Here is a 21980-nt window from a genome sequence, read left to right as displayed (position 1 = left end):
ACGAAACATTACAGCCGTGGTGAGGAAAGACAGGAGGAAATCAGTCAAGTGTTTCTGGAAGGAAGAGATCTACTCGATGTCTGTAAAATCACTCTGGCACTGATAGATGGGAGCAGGACAAGCTAGGAGGCAAGACAGCCAGTAAAGAAGTGAGAGATGACTAAGAGTCAGAGCAAGAGAAGGTAAGAGAGTCTAGAGATATTCAGGAAGTATAAGAGTCAGGACCTGGGGCACGAGTAACCAAGGGGATTAATGAGAAGGAAGAATTGCAAGAGGAAATGAACGACCAGATTATAAAGCCTGGACAAGCAACATGTGTTCAGGTAAAGTTGTTCATTAGAAGGGCTGACTGGTCAAAATGGACTTTAGAAACGTCAGAGAAAGAAGCCAGCCCTAATGCCTTCCCATGCTGATCTTTAAAAAGTTTAAAATAAACCTGCTTTGAAAGCTTCATTTAATTTTAACTCTATGGTACACAAAACTATGAATATTAGTGTATTCCTTTTATTCCAGAACACCTAAGAGAGTAATCTTCTCTTAACTATCACGGACTATTTGTTTAAAAAAAAAAATTCAAAATGAATTTCCTTCTAGGTTCAGCTCAAAATCTACCTCCTCCATAGTCATCTGTGGTTTCAAGTCTCTCTGCCATAAGAACCCACCTTCCTTCTGACCACACAGGACCCCACTTGCTCCTCTCTGCAGGAACTTAGTGCTGGTCCCGGCTAGCACAGACCAGAGGCTCCCTGAGGGCCAAGCCAGTGTCAACCAGTTTTGCTTCCCTTTTAACAGTTAGCTCAGGGTCATTCACAGGCCTGATGTTTGAAAAATAAATATGCACACAGCTAATATATCTTCAATTCTAAAGATTTCTTAAAATAAGAAAATAAAATACTTACAAATTTAAAAACATACAACATTCTATAGATGAGTTACTGGCTCAAACAAGGACCAAACGGTTCTTTTCTAACTTTAAAACGATGCTCTTAACACGGACGAACCTTGAAGACATTATGCTAAGTGAAATAAGCCAGACACAAAGGACAAAATGATATGATTTCACTCATATGAGGTCCCTAGAATACTCAAATGCAGAAAGTAAAACAGAGGTTGCCAAGGGCTGAGAGAAAAGGGGACCAGGGAGTTATTGGTTGATGAATATGGTTTCAGTTTGGGATAACGAAAATATTCTGGAAATAGACTGTGGTGATGGTCGCACAGCAATGCGAATGTACTTAATGCCACTGAACTATATACTTAAAAATGGTAAACTTTATGTCGTGTATGCTTTAAAGCAAACAAATCAAAAAAAGAATATACAACATTCAACTGTATGCACTTCAACACAGTTGCAAACATGCTGTAGGAAACACAACTGGGTAAGTTGGTAGAGATACAACATAATTATGTTGTATTATTTTGCCTAATTATTCAAAGAGAAGATAAAATAAATTGTATCTCAAACTTACATACCATTGTAGTTACAGAAAAAATTACTTTAAATAAAAGGAAAGATTAAGAATTTATAACTGCATTTAAGAAAAAGTACAAACCCTAAAAACAAAGATTTAAAACAGAACTGAAGTTTCCAAATAGTAAAACCATTAAAACAGACTCACATTTGTAAAGTATAAATGATCAAAATATAATTAAATGTGCTTTAGACAAAATGTATAAAATTTTGGTTTTCAAATATCTCCCTCAAAAGATTAAGTGGGGAGGGCTTCCCTGGTGGTGCAGTGGTTGAGAGTCTGCCTGCTGATGCAGGGGACACGGGTTCGTGCCCCAGTCCGGGAAGATCCCACATGCCACAGAGCGGCTGGGCCCGTGAGCCATGGCCGCTGAGCCTGCGCATCCGGAGCCTGTGCTCCGCAGCGGGAGAGGCCACAGCAGTGAGAGGCCTGCGTACCGCAACAACAACAAAAAAAGATTAAGTGGGGAAAAGTTTGTTAGTTATTAATCCACCTTTGAACTGAATGTAATTTAGCTAAATTTTTTTGCAATTATTCACAAATTCCCCTGATTAAAAATTTCATGAACTATCTTAAAGTCAGGATGTTAAGAAATGCCTCAAACTAAAACTACTTGGCTTTCTGTTTGCTAGAATTCAAGAAGAAAAACAGAATGCCTATGGATTACACTGCTCACATCTTAAATGGATCTTCATATGAAAATGTAACATAGGCACTTAAAACCTGAGGGGGCACGGTGTCCACTGGAACATGAGCACTGTCATCACACACACCTGGGTTTTGCTCTGTGCCCTCTGGCAAGTGACTTGACCAGAGGCCTCTCCGTTTCCAACTCTATAATGAGTACAGCCTCCAAGTTGACAGGAGGATCATATGAGGTCACACGCATACAACCTGGCCCACTTCCCAGGGTTTGGGTGCCCATACTCTTCTCTTCAACACCTAACACTTTCATTCACCAACAACCAGCACATTGCTGCCTTGATACACACCAAGGGGAAGCTCACATGATCCTACCAGTCAGGAAAAAATACCTCAAAAAATTTCTTATTTTCTGTAATTTGTTATATTACTCCCTAAAGTCCTACAATCTGGCTTCTGAGCACATTAAGCTATTGAAACTACTAACAACATCTTCAAATAAAATCTCAGTACTCACTGCTAACACAGACAAAATGTCTATAGCACTTCATACATGCTGGGCATTTCTCTCAGCACTTTATATGTACTAACTCACTTAATTCTCACAATAACCCTGTAAGATGGATGATTACTATTAACTGCCCCATTTTACAGATGAAGCAATTAAGGCACAGCTGGTCAGTAACAGGATTTGAAGCCAGGCAATCTGACTCCAGTCTACTATGTCTCGGGACCTTTTCCTTCTGTTCCACATTCCTTTTAAAACCATTTTCTGCCAACACTTATACTCCTGGATCTGCTGCCTCTCACATCTCTCTTTCGGGCAGTCTCTGCTGGTTCTTCTCTCACTCTCCTTAGTGTCGGAATGCTGACATCTCCTCTTCTCACTCCTTTGAGGAGCTCAGGCACTCTCCAAGCTTAACTCTCAGATTTATACCGATAATTCACAAATTTGAATTTCTAGCCTTAAACCACCATGCCATCTCTTGGCCTGTTTAAGTCACTCCCTTTTCCTCTGCACAAATGCAAATTCTAACCACCCTCATCTCAAAATCTGGTCCAGTTGCTTTTGGTGCATAACAAAACATCCCAGAATTTAGTGGTGTACAACTATTTTATTATGTCCTGGGATTCCGTGGGTCAGGAATTCAGACAAGGCACAGGAGAGATGACTGGCCTCTGGTCCACAATGTCTGGGGCTCAGTGGGGATGACTAGTTGGCTGGGGACTGGAATCACCTGGAGGAGTCTTTACTCACATGTCTAGTGTTTGGTGCTAGCTGTTGGGTGGGACCCCAGCTAAAGCCATCAGCCGGAACACCCAGTTGTGGCCTCGCCATGTGGCAGAGCTTCCTCACAGCATGGCAGCCTCAGAGTAACTGGACTTTTTACATGGTGGCTCAGGGCTCCAGAGTATCCCACATTCTTAGAACACTTTCCAATTAATCCAACCCCATAGTTCTTCCTCATCACAAAAGAAGGAATATATTAAGCATCAGGTGCTTTTCGCATACCTTCTTAATTCCTGTAAGAGCCCAGGCAAAGCAGGTATTACCATTCTTTATAAAAAGAGAAAGATGAAAATTAAGTTTGGAGACATGCCAGGAATTATACAGATAGTTAAGGGACAAGGTCACATTCAAACTCAGTCTCTTTCTTTACACTATATGGATCACAATGAAGATCAGGCTTGCAAATATATACATCTAACTATTTTTCTCTAATTCCAGGGTAAAGGTTTTCAGTAACCAGATTTTTCTTATTAGCTAGCCCTTAAAAAGTTGTATTTCCTTTGCTCCTAGATTTGAAACAACTTTGTCACAATGTTTTTAATTTATCTATCTGAAAATACATGTACATACTTCAAAAATAACAAACTGAAAATATAGTGAAAAGTCTTGCTTCTACTCTGGTCTGCCATCTGCCCAGTTCATATCCCTGATTAACATATAACCACTTGTGTATCCTCCAATTCTTAATGTCAATATAAACATTTTATTGTCCCCCCCAACATAACTCCTTTAGCCATCATTTAGCCATTCTAAGGGACTAGACATATAGGATGGTTCTTTTCATGGCTGCAGTGACTAACCTTGAGCATATGTCATTTCGTGTATGCAATTCCCAGAGGCAGGATTTTCAAATAGGATATGTGTATTTGAATTTAATAGATGTTGCCAAATTATCCTCCATAAAGATAGCTTACACTCTCAACAGTAATATTTGTTTCCCTATAACTTCCATAATGTAATGCAGTATCAAGTTTCTAGACTTTGGCCAATCAAACAAGGAAAAAGTATATCTTTGGGTGGTCTGTGTGCATTTCTCTTATTGAAGGTGAGGTCAAGCATCTTTCCATGTATTTAAAAGTCATTTGTATTTCCTTTCCTGTGAATTGTCTGCTTACATGTCTTGCCAATTTTTCAATTGTGTTTTTGGCCTTTCTCTCAAATTAATTTCTAGCATCTCTTTTATATTAGTATGATTATCCTGTTGTCTACAATATGAATTGTAAATATTTCTTCCCAGTTTGTCATTTCTGTTGGTATTTGACCTGTAAAAGTTCTTAGTTTTTATATAAAGTAACAATTATTTTCTTTTATGGCTTCTAGATTGAGGCATAATTAGGTCAATCTCCAATGCAGAATTAAAGAATTATATTAGAGAAATTAACAACCTTATATATCTTTAAGCTTTATTTAAAATACTTTTAAACTTACTGAATAGTTGCAAAGATGGCCTAAAGAGTTCCCATATATCTTCTTTATAGAAGAACTCCAGTTAATAAATTCAGAAGGAATTAAAGAACCAAACATCATTATTTTTCAACTTCTAAAAAATACTGGATCTAGGCAATCACCAATGGCTTCTAAAGTCAAGTGAAATGCTGGTGAAAAGCTCTGTAATGGACAACTTTGGCTGATAACACTTAAAGCTAATCGATTATAACATCACAAAAAGACAACTAGATATTCAACTGCTTACCGATGGAAGCACATGCCACCACCTATGAAGTATTCTTGACTAAATTTAAGAGTTATTTGGTGGGGGTGGGAGTGGGGAGAAGCAGGAAGGCAAGCGTCTAAATCTAACTGCTAGTATATAAGCAACACAGGAGCTAAAGGAACATGTTAAATTAAATCGTGAGAAAAATAACGAGCAGAACCCAGAATGTGGGAAATTCTATAGGACAAATGACCCTGTTTCTTCAACAAATTGTTAGGGGATAAAAAAGAATACCAAACTAACAAATTTTTTAAAAACTTGAAGACATTTATCAAATATAATACGTGAATCTTGTCTGAATCCTTATTCAAACAAACCAATTTGTAAAGAGATACCTGTGAGAAAAATCAAAGAAATGTAAATATTGGTTAGATATTTTCTATTAAGGAATTACTGTTGATTTCAAGTATGATAATATTTTTAAGTCTCTATTTTCAAGATATAGTAAAGTATTTATCAATGAAGTGATATATCTAGGATTTGCTTTAAAATAATTCAGTGGGGGAAGGTGTGTGACAAGAGGAACGAAGCAAAACCTATGTTTATGTTAAAGGCTGGGTGATGGGCACATAGAAACTCATTATACTATTCTAATTTTGTGTACATTTGAACACTTCTACAATAATTTAAAAACTGCAATCCTGACAGATTTTCTAGAGATTCTTCCCCATGAGAATTTTGATGTGCCAGGGAAACACCCCAGTTGCTTCAACTGATACCTTGGAATAATATGTTGACTGGATATAGAAGAAGCCATCTCGCCAAACAGGTGAGTTTCTACAGGCACAGGACTCTATGAAGGACACAAAGATGTCTAAAGGATGACCTCTGGCCTAGAAGAGAAGTGTTCAGGAGATCCAGTAGAAATAACTTCCGTGGCTTTTCCATAAAGCTAATCCCCTACGTTTTTCTTTAGTGTATAAAAAAGCCAGCATTTATTGAGCACCTATGTACAGAGCACTGTGGTAGAAGAAAGACAAGTGTTAAGAAAGGGTCCTTGTCTTTTTTTCTTTTCAATATTTATTTATTTGTCTGCGCCAGGTCTTAGTTGCTGCATACGGAATCTTAGTTGCGGCCTGCGGGATCTTTAGCTGCAGCATGCAGGCTCTTAGCTGCGGTATGCAGGATCTAGTGCCCTGACCAGGGATCAAACCCGGGCCCCCTGCATTGGGAGCACAGAGTCTTAACCACTGGACCACCAGGGAAGTCCCAAGAAGGTGTCCTTGTCTTTAAGAAATTAATTCAAACATTCATCAAGTCATCTACATGTGCTGGGCAATTTGCTAGGCATTCAAAGGTGAGTACAGACAGTCCTTCTTCTAAAAAACTGTGACTGAGGCTATAACAGAACCAAATTCTAGTGAGTAAATGTCCTCTCAATCTTGAGTATAACAAATTTACCTTGATTCAGACAATCTTTGATTAACCCCAATCTAAATTATCCCTCCATCTAATTGCCCGAAACTCAGTAGAGAATGTATAACCATAGGGAACATATTCATTACATAAGCTGGACTTATGAATTGTTCATATAATCTAGGATTCATAACCTAGGATTCATCAAAGATTAGATAGTTGCCCTCTCCTGGCAAATTTTATTACTGCAGCCTGACTCAACCAAATACTGGACTCAAATAGAGGTATACTGCAAATGAGTCAGTGGGGGAATGCCCAGGCATAGAAGAGTTTCTAGAGCTGGACAAAGAAAACAGCAGAGGGCTTCCCTGCTGGCGCAGCGGTTAAGAATCCGCCTGCAAAAAAAAAAAAAAAAAAAAAAAAAAAAAAAAAAAAGAATCCGCCTGCCAATGCAGGGGACACGGATTCAAGCCCTGGTCCGGGAAGATCCCACATGCCGCGGAGCAACTAAGCCCATGCGCCACAACTACTGAGCCTGCTCTCTAGAGCCCACGAGCCACAACTACCGAAGCCCATGTGCCTAGAGCCTGTGCTCCACAACAAGGGAAGCCGCCGCAATGAGAAGCCCACGCACTGCAATGAAGAGAAGCCCACGCACTGCAATGAAGAGTAGCCCCCGCTCCCTGCAACGAGAGAAAGCCTGCACGCAGCAACGAAGACCCAACGCAGCCAAAAATAAATAAAATAAAATAAAATAAAATAAAATAAAATAAAAAAGAAAACAGCAGAGAAGATACAAAAAGGGAAGGGGAGGGGAGTTGATTCAAATAAATCAGTAAAATATTATGATTAAAATTAAATAGACTATGAGAGATTATGATGATTCTCATTCTCTATCATTCTCCCAGTGCTGCTACTTTTCAGATATGATCTTGTACAAGTTCTCTCTGTGCCCCAGTTTCCTTATCCCTAAAAACACGGCTAATATTACCTACCCCGTAGGGTTATTGTGAGGATCAGTGAGGCAATACATGTAAAGAACTCACAACTGTGCTCAGCACATAGTAATCAGGAGTGTTCGTTGTTATTCAGATGTCAGCTCAAGCATCCACACTTCCCATCTAGCACAGATCAAGTTCCTTTGGTAAATGCTCTCACTGAGCTGTGTTCTTTTTATCACTAGATTTCTCCATCTATAATCACACTCATTCATGTGATTCTGATGAATATCTGTTTTAGTCTAATAGATTGTCTGTTCCATGAGGGAAGGAACCATATCTGGTTTTGCTGAGCCTGTTTCCCAGCATTCAGCGCAGTGGTTGGCACTCAGTGAATAAATTAAATGAAATTATAAAGTTCCCAGTCAGTCTTACGAATAATAGCATTTAACACTGGTATAGGTTAAACTGTGTTGAAGGTTAAGTTGAAGTCCTAAAGCTCAGTACCTTGGAAAGTGACCTTGGAAATAGAATAACGTAATTAGCTAAATTAAGATAAGGCATACAGGTGTAAAGTGGATTCACTCCTATGTGACTGATGTCCTTAATAGAGGGAAATTTGGACATGGACAGAAGCAGAGATGGGAGTAATGCAGTTGCAAGCTAAGGCACACCAAGGATTGACAGCTACCACCAGAAGCTGGGAAGAGGCAAGGAAGGACCGCACTCCCCTCCCCATTCCCTGTGATTTTCAGAGGGAGTATGGTTCCACCAATACCTTGATTTCAGACTTCTAGTCTCCAGAACTGTGAGACAATAGATTTCTGTTATTTAAACAGTCCAGTCTGTGGTACTTTCTTTTTTTTGTTGTTGCGGTACGCGGGCCTCTCACTGTTGTGCCCTCTCCCGTTGCGGAGCACAAGCTCCGGACGCGCAGGCTCAGCGGCCATGGCTTACGGGCCCAGCCGCTCCGTGGCATGTGGGATCCTCCCAGACCGGGGCACGAACCCGTGTCCCCTGCATCGGCAGGCGGACTCTCAACCACTGCGCCACCAGGGAAGCCCCTGATAATACATTTTTAAAAGAAACTAGTAAGACTAGATTTTCTCCTCCATTCTCAATGACTCTTAACAGCTTTAATCAACTTTGACTACTCCCAAGTTCCAGTCATAAACTTCAATGGTCTTGTTATTTTTTCTTCTTTATTCATAGTACGTTTTCTGGCAATACACAGAACTAAGTCCTATGTAAGAGTATTCATTAACAAAATGAAAATGAAGCTTATTAGTGAATCAAGATTTAAATGAACTATACACCTCTAAAATAGCACCTCTCAATAATGAGATTAACTTTTCTACAACCTACTTTAAAACATGGGACATAAACTTACCTTTTGCCCACAATATGGGAGGCTATGATAAATAAGTATTATCACATCTTAGAAGTTGTTACAATTCTTAGTTCATCATGGCAGTCTGATTTGGTAAATCACAGACGTTCATGATTCAAAAAGAAAATCCTTCTGTGAGTGCTGGCACGTTTCAGTATGAAGTGGCTAAGACTCATTTTTGTGTAAATAAACTATCTAATTGCCTCGCTTTAGCTTTAGAGAATAGTTCTCATCTTGTAGTGAACATGGTTGAGGCAGGGTGGGGAAAGTCATGAAGTCCATCACTGGGACTTCCCATGTGGCGCAGTGGTTAAGAATCCGCCTGCCAATGCAGGGGACATGGGTTCGATCCCTGGTTTAGGAAGATCCCACATGCCGCAGAGCAACTAAGCCCGTGCACCACAACTACTGAGCCCGTGTGACACAACTACCGAAGCCCACGTGCCTAGAGCCCGTGCTCCGCAACAAGAGAAGCCACCGCAATGAAGCCTGCGCACTGCAATGAAGAGTAGCCCCTGCTCGCCACAACTAAAGCTCGCACACGGCAACGAAGACCCAACACAGCGAAAAATAAATTTAAAAAATAAAATAAATAAATTTATAAGAAGTCCATCACCTGTGATACCATCTCCTCTTCCTGCATTATATACAGGCTTCCCAAATTTGGGACACTGTCAACCTGATTTATGAAAACTGCCTTGGCATCCTGGATAAGACAAGCTAAAACCTACTTCAACTAGAAATGTGACAGAAGACTCAAGACTCTTGTGTACTCCCATAAACTTATAAAAAGGACGACTGATGAGACAAGTTACATTCACTTAACCTTTGATGGATAATACTATCTAAGAGGTTGTTCCTATTTATACCCAGGAGAGGACAGGGAAAGAGAAGGGTCAGACACAAGAACATGAAGATCAAAGACCTCAGGCAACAGCAGACCCTCCAATTTAATTAGGATTCTGAATTTAAAAAATAGTGGAAATACAGGAAATATATAGAAAAGAAGATCTCATCAAAGGTTCTCTGAATATGTAAGAGAACTAGGATATGGTTAAATTGAAATGGGATAGCAACAGATAAAGATGAGCTGGTCCAAGGATTACCCTGTGATGCTATTCAAAGGACAGCCATTCCTGGGAGAGGTGATCGTGTCTTCTTCCAGCCCTCCCTCCACTACAAGCTACAGCCCAGTGGTGAACAGTAACCAGGAGACTTGCACAACCTTGACAGAGCCCCATTACAGGTGACCACAGATGCACCCATAATGAGGTACATACTGGAAAGTAAAGAAAGTTGTACCACGCAAGGGTCATGAAAATACGCTACAGTGCAGGGAGAACTGACAAATTCCCCAAACATCAGAAATTAGCATCAATTCACTCAAGAGGAGCTTAAAAAAAATAATTTGGGGAATGTAAAGTACCAACTTATTTTATTTATTTTATGTTTTAAAAAACTTAAGTCAACACTAGTAACAAGTAATTAATATACAGAGATATAAAAGATGTTAAGTATCTTATCTACAAGCATAGAAAAGTGACAGTTTCAAAGAAGTTTGCTTCTATCCAAAATAATCTATAGTGGTCATTGACTTATACTCTCTAAAGAAATAAAAATTAGGGATTGGGTAGGAGTGTTTTCTCTATTACTTACTTCTGTATTTTCTATAGATTTAAAGTATCCTTCCTTCTCCCACCCAGGTTGGTCCAAGGCCTGGACCACCACCATTTCAGGTTCATTCCTTTAAGTTCAGCATCATCCTTGTCACCCTCTCCTCTCTGTCTTCTATTTATGTACCTCTAAGAAATCAATATTAAGTCCTTAAGTGTGATCCTCTAGACAGAGGCTTTCAAACTTTTGACCACAACAAATACAAGAAATACTACATTCTACAACCGGAGCCAGTACATACCAGAAAAAATCATACCTATAAAACCTACTTGTAAGCTTCTCAAAACATTTACCCTTACTACATATGATAGACTGATTTTCTCCATTCTACTCCACCTTATTTTAATGCTGGTGAGCCAAGTATTAGGTCCAAACTCAGTGTGAAATGCTTAGTAGAGAAGATACACTGACGTATCTCACCAAGTAGCAACATAAGGAAGCAGGCAAGAGTTCTGCATTCAGGCTGCCTAGATTCCAACACCAGCTCTACCACCTGAAGCTGTCAACCTCTCTGCCTCAGGTTCCTTATCATGGGGTAAAAGAACAGCGTTTACCTCAAAAATGAGGCTTAACCAAAGACCATCCACAAAAAGCACTTAGAGCATAAAAAGTATTCAATTAATGGCTATTAATAATTCTTAAATGGTCTGTGACATTTTCACTGTCGTAAAATACATATAACACTCATCATCTTAACCATTTTAAAACGTGCAATTCAGTGGCATTTAGCACGTTCACAATGTGTGCAGCCATCACCACTCTCTAGTCCTAGAACGTTTTCATCATCCCAAGAGGAAAGCTGGAACCCATTGAGCAGTCCCTCCCCATTCCACCCTCGCCCCCAGGTCCTCTTGGGTAGGGAGATGATTAGAGTCCCCCTCACCTGATTTCTGTTCCTAGGTCCATGGACTTTTTAAATAATAAATTAACACTTGACTAGAACCGTCTTCTAAGGTAGAATGAAGTGTTCTTTGCAGTCATTAGTCCTATGGCTCATGAGACAAACTTCTGCTAATCATTTCTTAAGTAAACCTTTTGAGACACTTTCGGTCTCAAAAGTCAGGAGGGCCTCCCCTACTCTCGAGGTCAGAAATCCCTCTCTCCTGTGAATTCTATTAGGGCGATTCCCAAAGCCTGACCAAGTGCGGCGGACACTTTCAGTGTCCACAAGAGGCAGACTGAGCAAGGCCCTAAGAAGATGTTTCTTCATTACATTCGTGGAATATCACCAAATGGTAGAATATTCACCAAATGAAGAATGTGTATTCTTCAGTCTTCGCATTTTGAAATTCTGTATTTGAGGCTCCAAACTTTTACCAACAAAGGTTTAAAAAGTAAACTTGGACAAAGAACTAGATATCCATTTCTTGGCTTTAAAATGTAGTGTCATTTCCTTTATGTGCCTCACCCCTCTCACACTGATTTCTCACCCTTCCTTTGGGGTGGGGGAGACTGGGCAAAAATAACAGTTTTTCCCAGAATCTATTCAGGAAGTCTCCAGAAACTTGATTGGGGAAATAATCTGAGCAGGGAGGTTACCTCGCAAAGCAGCACTGTTATTCTTTGAGAAATGGTGAAGGCAGAAGGCTTCTTAGGCCAAAGGAATAAATGTCACCAAGAGGTACAGAAGATGTGGACTGGAAAACAAGGCCCTTGGTCCGAGCTGTGCAAGTCAGATCTTTTTTAACTTTTTTTTTTTTTAATTAGTGACCAACATCGCTCACCCAGCAATTAGGCAGCGAAGTTCTCAATCATTTTCCACTGCCACCCCGCGGCCCCTACTTCCCGGCCTCCTGGGCAAAAGCCTGACCCTCCTCAGGCGCCGAAAGCACTGGGCCAACCCGGCTCCTTTGGGATGCGTGGGTGGGAAGTGCGTGATAGAGAGACTCCGGGTCCCACAGCCGAGCGAACCTCCCAGACTTCCAGGAAGTCGCTTTCCTGCTTTGGGGTTTGGGGAGTGGGGGAGAAAAGGCGGCGAACGCTTTAAGCAGCAAACTAACCCCCCGAAAACCTCAACACTTCAAACTCCAGGAAAGCCCATGCCCAGAACTATGCCAAATTCTGGCCAAGTCCTGAGCTGGAGTGAACTGGATGTGAACAAAAGAGAATTACGACCTTCGGAACACCCGGGTACCCTGGCAAGTCAGCAAGAGTGAGGGTCCCCGAGTTTACAGCAAAGAATCACCCCCGGCTTCAGACACACAAAGCCAAGGCTTCACCCCAGACCTACCAAAAATGAGACCTCCAGAGCAGAGATGACCTAGGAAGCCGTCACTTCCACGAGCCCAGGTGCACGTTCCTCGGGCATCCGGCCCTGGGCGTTCAGGCGACAAGGGCTCCAGGCTCCCACCCGGGGGCGGGGGTAAGGGACGTGGGGAGGCTCTGTGACTGCGGTCCCGCCAACCCGAGGCTGGAGGAGAGGGCCGCGTGCAGCAAGCGGGGAGGACCCCGCGAGGGCCGCTTCAACTAGTCCCCGGGTGGAGAGGCCGCTGACTCCCACCGCGGCCGAAATGCGTCCCACGCAGGGCCCTCTCCTTGGCCGGACGGCTGGGCCAGGGCCGAGGGCGGGGTTCGGAAAAGTGACAGCACTCGGCTTCCTCCGCCAAGAGTGAGCAACTCCGGGAACTAACTGGAGCCGGCGCGCGCTTCCTGCAGCCACCTCCCCAGTGACCGGCACGCCGGCCGGCGGGCGCACTGACCTGAGATGGTCTCCTGGTAGCCCTTGGTGAAGAACTGCATGGCCGTGGCCGCCCTCCAGGGCGTCTTGAGCAGCCCCTGCCGCTGGGGGTCCTCGCCCAGCGAGCGCAGGATGGACGAGTAGGCGGCCGCCAGGTTGGGGAGGTTCAGCTCGTTATCCTCCTCGCTGCGGGGCCGCTCGCCCTTCCAGCCGTCCGCCGGCTGGACGCTCTTGCTCTCCGGCCGCGGCTGCTTCTCGGTGGGCGTACTGGGCCTGGGCCGCGGCAGCTCCCCCTCGGGGAACCCATTGCTGCACCGGGCGTCCCGCGGCTTCGCCTGCACCCGCCCCGGGCCCTTCTCCATAGACCTGCCACTGCCGCCCCGGAGGGACCTTCGGACGCGTCAGGGGCTGCAACTGAACTTCGCCGGCGGGCAGTGGACTGTGACCGCAATCACCTGAATAACGTAGGCCTCGTGCCAGGGGTAGGCTCCGAGCCCGGAACAGAAGAGACTGAGAAATGCCGGAGCGCCTCCTTTTTATGGGCTGGCGGCTCGGCCGGCGCCGCGGGTCGTTTCCATTGGCCGAGGCTCCTGGCGTCATGGCGCTCACTCCGCCCCTTCGCCCTGCCCTCCGCCGGGTGCTCTGGAAGCAGGCCCCTGTGGCGCGGACCTTGTCCGGGTCCGTGGCGCGGACCTTGTCCGGGTCCGTGGCGCGGACCTTGTCCGAGTCCCTTCCGCGCCAGGCGGGAGGATTGGGTTGGACCCCTCTGGCTATTGCCGGATGAACTGAATCCTAAAGGGGGCAGGTGTTCGGAGCTGGAACCTCGGCGAGGGGAGGCAAAGTCTGGGTGCCCCGTCAGCCCTCTCCTCTTAGGGCAAAGAGTACGCTGCATCAGAAGTGTTCTGGTCGCCTCGCCCTGTGAAAGATGAGCAAACAGGTGGCCTCGCCGGGGAAGAGACTGGGTTAAAATGTAGGTATGGAAACCAACTCATACTTTTAGGGCAAGAGAATAATATGAATTGAAACGATTGCGTTCGTTAGTTAAAAACATGTCCAACGCACCTGCCTCCAGCCGCTGTCAGGATGTCAGAATGTTACACCAAGTGGTCCTTAAGTGAGTCCCTATATCTAGGAGGACGGTATCTGTGGTGGCCAGAACTTTGACCCTGCAGAAATTGGTTTGCGAGCGAAGAAAAATTAGGGGTCTCATTAAAAACCCATTTGCGTTTTGTGGAAACGCAACTGTGGAAATTTGGTGCTGATCGTTTTAAGAGTGACATGCTAAGTGCCTTTCTCCTGATGCTGATAGAGATTGTGAAACGTTATTGATCAATTGGACTCTTAACCAGTGACATCTGCTTTGACTGTTTAAGATTTTTTAAATGGACTTTTTTTTTCTCGCTAGAGGGATTATTTCATAACACCAAAGGTGAGTTTTAAAACATGTATCAAATTAATATTTTATGATTTGCCCCAGAGAGTTTCTAATGCTGATTTTCTGACATATAAACACGTATTTAAAGGCTTAGGATCAGACAAACCAGGAGGGAAGCCCCTGGAATTATTCTATGCTAATAAAGTAGCTCAGTCATTATTATTAGTAATTTGTATTTATTGGATGTCTGCTCCAGGCATATTCCTGTTCTAAACATTAAGGAAAGAAATATGGGAAATACCTAGCCTCCTAGGTACTTTTAATCTAAAGTAGAAGAATTATTGGTGTAAGTGGGGTTTTTCAAAATAGTTATTGGATTTCTATATACAGTAAATATCAAATTACATAGATCAAGAAATATGAACATCCCTTGGAAAGCCTCTTTGTCACTCTCCTACTATTTATTGTCAGTGTTCCAACCCGTCCCCATCGTCAAGGTCCTATAATATTTTTTCCCTCTAACTGCTCTGCCCACTGTCCAATGATACTTCCTGGTCAGAATTATCCACTGGGTCTCAAACTATTTCAAGCTGGAGACAACATTAAAGGATGGCCTTGTATTTAACAAATGAAAATAAAGATACCAAGTGAAGTATTTTTAAAACAGAGGGATTCAATGGAGATGCTTTCCATGAGATTTTTTTTTTTTAGAGGCAATCATTTGCCTTCCTTTAAAAACACTTGTAGGGCTTCCCTGGTGGCGCAGTGATTGAGGGTCCGCCTGCCGATGCAGGGGATGCGGGTTCGTGCCCCGGTCTGGGAGGATCCCACGTGCCGCGGAGAGGCTGGGACCTTGGGCCATGGCCGCTGGGCCTGCGCGTCCGGAGCCTGTGCTCCGCAATGGGAGAGGCCGCAGCGGTTAGAGGCCCACGTACCGCAAAAAAAAAAAAAAAAAACACACTTGTAAACATTAACTAATATATTTCCCAAAGCAATTTCTAATGAAATTTTACCCTAAAAATTAACATTTTCTTATAAACACTGCCACTAAGTCATTAGCATTTTTATTGCCAGTTACCAGTACAAGGTCTCTGGATTTGTTCTATATTTACTTGTAAATTGGAGGCAGTGTATTTCAGCCAAATGCCCAAAGGCAATACAAGGAAGCTTTAAAATCATGAACACTAGGCAAACAGTTTAACAGTGAAATGTAGGTAGTTGGCAGGGATGGTTATAAGTAGAAATGGGAGAAGAAGAGGGAATAAATTAAAAGAGGAGGGATATATACCACAGAATTAATTAGCATAAAATGGTTCAGCAGTGAAACTATGAGCATTCACAACCAGGAATTACAACAGCATTCATGTTTTTAACCCAGTAAGGGGACTCATTTTCACCTTGGACCCAACCTGCGAGTTGCTTTCTATCAAAAAGCCAAGGAATTTTTTTTTAAGTTCTCCCATTTCTTGGGCAGTAGCAAAACAGAGAAGCAGATGAGTGAGATACACAGCACCAAAGACTGAAAATACTGCAGGGCTACAGACATATGTAGTCACTTGCCAAGGGTAACAGGTAAACTAACATTAAGCATTTGGCAATGGTAATTGGAAAAAAGCAAATTTCTCCAAGTGTGCTTGATGAAGGTTCTTTATTTGAAATCCAAACTTTGGAGGAGATTCTGGATCAAGATTGGACATAGGGCTTCCCTGGTGGCGAAGTGGTTAAGAATCTGCCTGCCAATGCAGGGGACATGGGTTTGAGCCCTGGTCTGGGAAGATCCCACATGCCGCGGAGCAACTAAGCCCATGTGCCACAACTACTGAGCCTGCGCTCCAGAGCCCGCAAGCCACAGCTACTGAAGCCTGCGTGCCTAGGGCCTGTGCTCCGCAACAGGAGAAGCCACCGCAATGAGAAGCCCGCGCACTGCAACAAAGGGTAGCCCCCACTCTCAGCAACTACAAAAAAACGGCGTGCAGCAGCAAAGACCCAATGCAGCCAAAAATTAAATAAATGAATAAATAAATTTATAAAAATAAATAAATAAAAATAATTTAAAGATTGGACATAGATAATAACAAGGTGGACACAGGGAAAGTGTCCTTGTTCCACTCCTAACTTCCAGAAGCTAGCCTGTGGAGTCAATGCAATCCTGAGATGTCTCACTAAACCCCCCAAATGTAGGGAGAAGCAAAGTGAATGGAAGCCCTTACGTTTCTTCTCTTCTGAATGAGGAGGAATGGAACAAGAGAGAAAATGGGAGAATGTGAACACCGAGCTGACTTTCTGAGATGGAAGGGAAGGCTCGAGGGCACCTCACTGTGTTGAGAAAACTATCCATAGCCCAAAGGTACCTCACAAGGGAAGAACAGACATACGCCAGGTAGTCACCTGTCCCTGGTAGAGGATCTTCAATACCATCTCGGAAGAAAGGGCAGATGCTAAAAAGGGGACGTTAATGGAGAGTCCAGCCACCACAGCTGAATTCTGTCCTAATCGTCACGATCCCTCAGGGAAAACGAGATACAACACAACCTCCTCCAGCCCCAGACTGTAGCAGAGTGAAGGAAACAAACAGGCTTCCACTGTAATAGGAAACACAAAGAAGTCACCCTCAATAATATGAGGCAGGGACAGGAGGCAGAGAAGCAGCATGGCAACCGTGCAAACATACTGTACAATGGCCAGATGGAACAAAACTAAACAAAGAAAGATAATAATGTAGCATATAAAAAGCACAACATCAAAAAATGCAACTGAAAACAAACTCACAGAATAGAAGAAAATTCTTCACAAATGTTTTGTTTGTTTGCTTGGTGTTGGACACCCCTTTAATGTGGACACTCAAGGCCTGGGCAGACTAGGGAGCATGCAGGAGTTGGGCAGGTGGGCAAGGTGGGTGGGTCACTGGCCCACACCTGGCCCCAAGAGGGGGTGCTAGAGGTGGGGGCTGACCCAGGCACGCCAAGGGAAGTACCAGAGGGTGGCCTAGGCAGGCAGACCCCCAGGAGACCCATAGGCCAGCCCTGGAGAAGGTGTCTAAGCCAGAGAATGAGTGCTCAGGCCAGAGCCTGGCCCAGGGAGGCAGGGCTGGGGCATGGCTGGGGGCTCCCGAGCTTAGGGGCTGGCATCACTGGGGGCCTCCCCAGTTGGATTCAAGCAGCTCCTGGAGGCGGGCGTGGAGGTTGTCATTCTTCTCCTCCAGGTGGTCCAGACAGGAGTTGATCTGGTCCAACATGGAGTTAATGGCAGCGTATTCTGCTTCCCTGAAGTCATTGTCCCCACCTTCCACGCTTGCCTCTACCGGCATGCCCGGGTCCCCACTGGGGCCCAACATTGCAGGCTGGGGTGCTGCAAGGGCAGAACGATGATGGAACGTGGCCATGGTCGCACTGACAGCTGGTGCAGGGTGGAAGATGGAGGCTCATAAATGTTTTCTGCTACAGAAAAACATAATAAAAACATTGAGTTCAATACAAAAACCAAGGGCTTCCCTAGTGGCACAGTGGTTGAGAGTCCGCCTGCCGATGCAGGGGACACGGGTTCGTGCCCCGGCCCGGGAAGATCCCACATGCCATGGAGTGGCTGGGCCCGTGAGCCATGGCCGCTGAGCCTGCACGTCCGGAGGCTGTGCTCTGCAACGGGAGAGGCCACAGCAGTGAGAGGCCCACGTACTGCCAAAAAAAAAAAAAAATTACACAAAAAGCAAGATAATAAAATGATAGAATTGAAAAAGGAGTTACAGATCTAAGAAAACAGAGGACCATCATTATTATGGGATTAATTAGAACCATGTACAAAATAGACACTGTTGAAAATGTAATTATTGACATTGAAGAAAGGCATGGGAATGAATGCAGAATAAAAGACAAAGATGAAAGTTGTTAGAGAAGACAAGGATGATCTAGCATAAGAAAAATCAGTGTTTCTGAGGTAGAGAACCCAACAAATGAGAGAATGTAGTCAAAGATATAATGTAAGCATATTTCTCTACCAGAAATAAACATTTATATTTATGTTCAACTGATTTTTCCTTTTTTTGAATTTTATTTTATTTTTTTATACAGCAGCTTCTTATTAGTCATCCATTTTATACACATCAGTGTATACATGTCAATCACAATCACCCAATTCATCACCACCATCCCCACCCCCCTGAAGCTTTCCCCCGTGGTGTCCACACATTTGTTCTCTACATCTGTGTCTCAACTTCTGCCCTGCAAACCGGTTCATCTGTACCATTTTTCTAGGTTCCACATATATGCGTTAATATACAATATTTGTTTTTCTCATTCTGACTTACTTCACTCTGTATGACAGGCTCTAGATCCATCCACATCTTTACAAATGACCCAATTTAGTTCCTTTTTATGGCTGAGTAAGATTCCATTGTACATATGTACCACATCTTCTTTACGCATTCGTCTGCTGATGGGCATTTAGGTTGCTTCCATGACCTGGCTATTGTAAATAGTGCTGCAATGAACATTGGGGTGCATGTGTCTTTTTGAATTATGGTTTTCTCTGGGTATATGCCCAGTAGTGGGATTGCTGGATCATATGGTAATTCTATTTTTAGTTTTTTAAGGAACCTGCATACTGTTCTCCATAGTGGCTGTATCAACTTACATTCCCACCAACAGTGCAAGAGGGTTCCCTTTTCTACCACCCTCTCCAGCATTTGTTGTTTGTAGATTTTCTGATGATGCCCATTCTAACCTGTCTGAGGTGATACATCATTGTAGTTTTGATTTGCATTTCTCTAATAATTAGTGATGTTGAGCAGCTTTTCATGTGCTTCTTGGCAATCTGTATGCCTTCTTTGGAGAAATGTCTATTTAGGTCTTCTGCCCATTTTTGGATTGGGTTATTTGTTGTCTTAATATTGAGCTGCATAAGCTGTTTATATATTTTGGAGATTAATTCTTTGTCCGTTGATTCATTTGCAAATATTTTCTCCCATTCTGAGGGTTGTCTTTTCATCTTGTTTATGTTATCCTTTGCTGTGCAAAAGCTTTTAAGTTTCATTAGGTCCCATTTGTTTATTTTTGTTTTTATTTCCATTACTCTAGGAGGTGGATCAAAAAAGATCTTGCTGTGATTTATGTCAAAGAGTGCTCTTCCTATGTTTTCCTCTAAGAGTTTTATAGTGTCCGGTCTTACATTTAGGTCTCGAATCCATTTTGAGTTTATTTTTGTGTATGGTGTTAGGGAGTGTTCTAATTTCATTCTTTTACATGTAGCTGTCCAGTTTTCCCAGCACCACTAATTGAAGAGGCTGTCTTTTCTCCATTGTATATCCTTGCCTCCTTTGTCATAGATTAGTTGACCATAGGTGCCTGGATTTATCTCTGGGCTTTCTATGTTGTTCCATTAATCTATGTTCCTGTTTTTGTGCCAGTACCATATTCTCTTGATTACTGTACCTTTGTCATATAGTCTGAAGTCAGGGAACCAGATTCCTCCAGCTCTGTTTTTCGCTCTCAAGATTGCTTTGGCTATTAGGGGTCTTTTGTGTCTCCATACAAATTTTAAGATTTTTTGTTCTAGTTCTGTAAAAAATGCCATTGGTAATTTGATAGGGATTGCATTGAATCTGTAGATTGCTTTGGGTAGTATAGTCATTTTCACAATATTGATTCTTCCAACCCAAGAACATGGTATACCTCTCCATCTGTAGCTATCATCTTTAATTTCTTTCATCAGTGTCTTATAATTTTCTGCATACAGGTCTTTTGTCTCCCTAGGTAAGTTTATTCCTAGGTATTTTATTCTTTTTGTTGCAATGGTAAATGGGAGTGTTTCCTTAATTTCTCTCTCAGATTTTTCATCGTTAGTGTATAGAAATGCAAGAGATTTCTGTGCATTAATTTTGTATCCTGCAACTTCACCAAATTCATTGATTACCTCTAGTAGTTTTCTGGTGGCATCTTTAGGATTCTTTATGTATAGTATCATGTCATCTGCAAAAGTGACACTTTTACTTCTTCTTTTCCAATTTGTATTCCTTTTATTTCTTTTTCTTCTCTGATTGCTGTGGCTAGGACTTCCAAAACTATGTTGAATGATAGAGGTGAGAGTGGACATCCTTATCTTGCTCCTGATCTTAGAGGAAATGCTTTCAGTTTTTCACCATTGAGAATGATGTTTGCTGTGGGTTTCTCATATATGGCCTTTATTATGTTGAGGTAGTTTCCCTCTATGCCCATTTTCTGGAGAGGTTTTATCATAAATCGGTGTTGAATTTTGTCAAAAGCTTTTTCTGCATCTATTGAGATGATCATATGGTTTTTATTCTTCAATTTGTTAATATGATTTATCACATTGATTGATTTACATATATTGAAGAATCCTTGCATCCCTGGGATAAATCCCACTTGATCATGGTGTGTGATCCTTTTAATGTGTTGTTGAATTCTGTTTGCTAGTATTTTGTTGAGGATTTTTGCATCTATATTCATCAGGGATATTGGTCTGTAATTTTCTTTTTTTGTAGTATCTTTGTCTGGTTTTGGTATCAGGGTGATGATGGCCTAATAGAATGAGTTTGGGAGTGTTCCTTCCTCTGCAATTTTTAGGAAGAGTTTGAGAAGGATGGGTGTTAGCTCTTCTCTAAATATTTGATAGAATTCACCTGTGAAGCCATCTGGTCCTGGACTTTTGTTTGTTGGAAGATTTTTAATCACAGTTTCAATTTCATTACTTGTGATTGGTCTGTTCATATTTTCTATTTCTTCCTGGTTCAGTCTTGGAAACCTATACCTTTCTAAGAATTTGTCCATTTCTTCCAGGTTGTCCATTTTATTGGCATAGAGTTGCTTGTAGTAGTCTCTTAGGATGCTTTGTATTTCTGTGGTGTCTATTGTAACTTCTCCTTTTTCATTTCTAATTTTATTGATTTGAGTCCTCTCCCTCTTTTTTTTTTTTTTTTGTGGTACGTGGGCCTCTCACTGTTGTGGCCTCTCCCGTTGCGGAGCACAGCCTCCGGACGTGCAGGCTGAGTGGCCATGGCTCACGGGCCCAGCCGCTCCACGGCATGTGGGATCTTCCCAGACCGGGGCACGAACCCGTGTCCCCTGCATCGGGCAGGCGGACTCTCAACCACTGCGCCACAAGGGAAGCCCTTCCTCTTTTTCTTGATGAGTCGGGCTAATGGTTTATCAATTTTGTTTATCTTCTCAAAGAACCAGCTTTTAGTTTTATTGATCTTTGCTATTGTTTTCTTTGTTTCTGTTTCATTTATTTCTGCTCTGATCTTTACGAATTCTTTCCTTCTGCTAACTTTCGGCTTTGTTTTTTCTTCTTTCTCTAGGTCCTTTAGGTGTAAGGTCAGATTGTTTATTTGAGATTTTTCTTGTTTCTTGAGGTAGGCTTGTATAGCTCTAAGCTTCCCTCTTAGAACTGCTTTTGCTGCATCCCATAGGTTTTGGATCATCGTGTTTTCATTGTCACTT

General features: G+C 42.6%; 1 protein-coding gene across 3 annotated transcripts in view; it reads right to left on the bottom strand.

Annotated features, from left to right (window-relative positions):
• Window positions 1-13670, bottom strand: part of GCH1 (GTP cyclohydrolase 1) — a 51437-nt gene extending 37767 nt beyond the window's left edge. For 2 of the 3 annotated variants that reach the window (XM_073800442.1, XM_073800443.1), the window contains exon 1: window positions 13177-13670. In XM_073800442.1, coding sequence (XP_073656543.1) covers window positions 13177-13516 — 340 coding nt within the window. In that variant the 5' untranslated portion in view covers window positions 13517-13670. The remainder of the gene's footprint in view (window positions 1-13176) is intronic. The other variant, XM_004324472.4, reaches the window with a different exon arrangement.
• Window positions 13671-21980: the final 8310 nt, after the last annotated feature.

The sequence above is a fragment of the Tursiops truncatus genome, chromosome 2 (assembly GCF_011762595.2).
Source record: "Tursiops truncatus isolate mTurTru1 chromosome 2, mTurTru1.mat.Y, whole genome shotgun sequence".
Classification (NCBI taxonomy): Eukaryota; Metazoa; Chordata; class Mammalia; order Artiodactyla; family Delphinidae; genus Tursiops; species Tursiops truncatus.
This window is presented reverse-complemented; position numbering and strand designations above follow the sequence as displayed.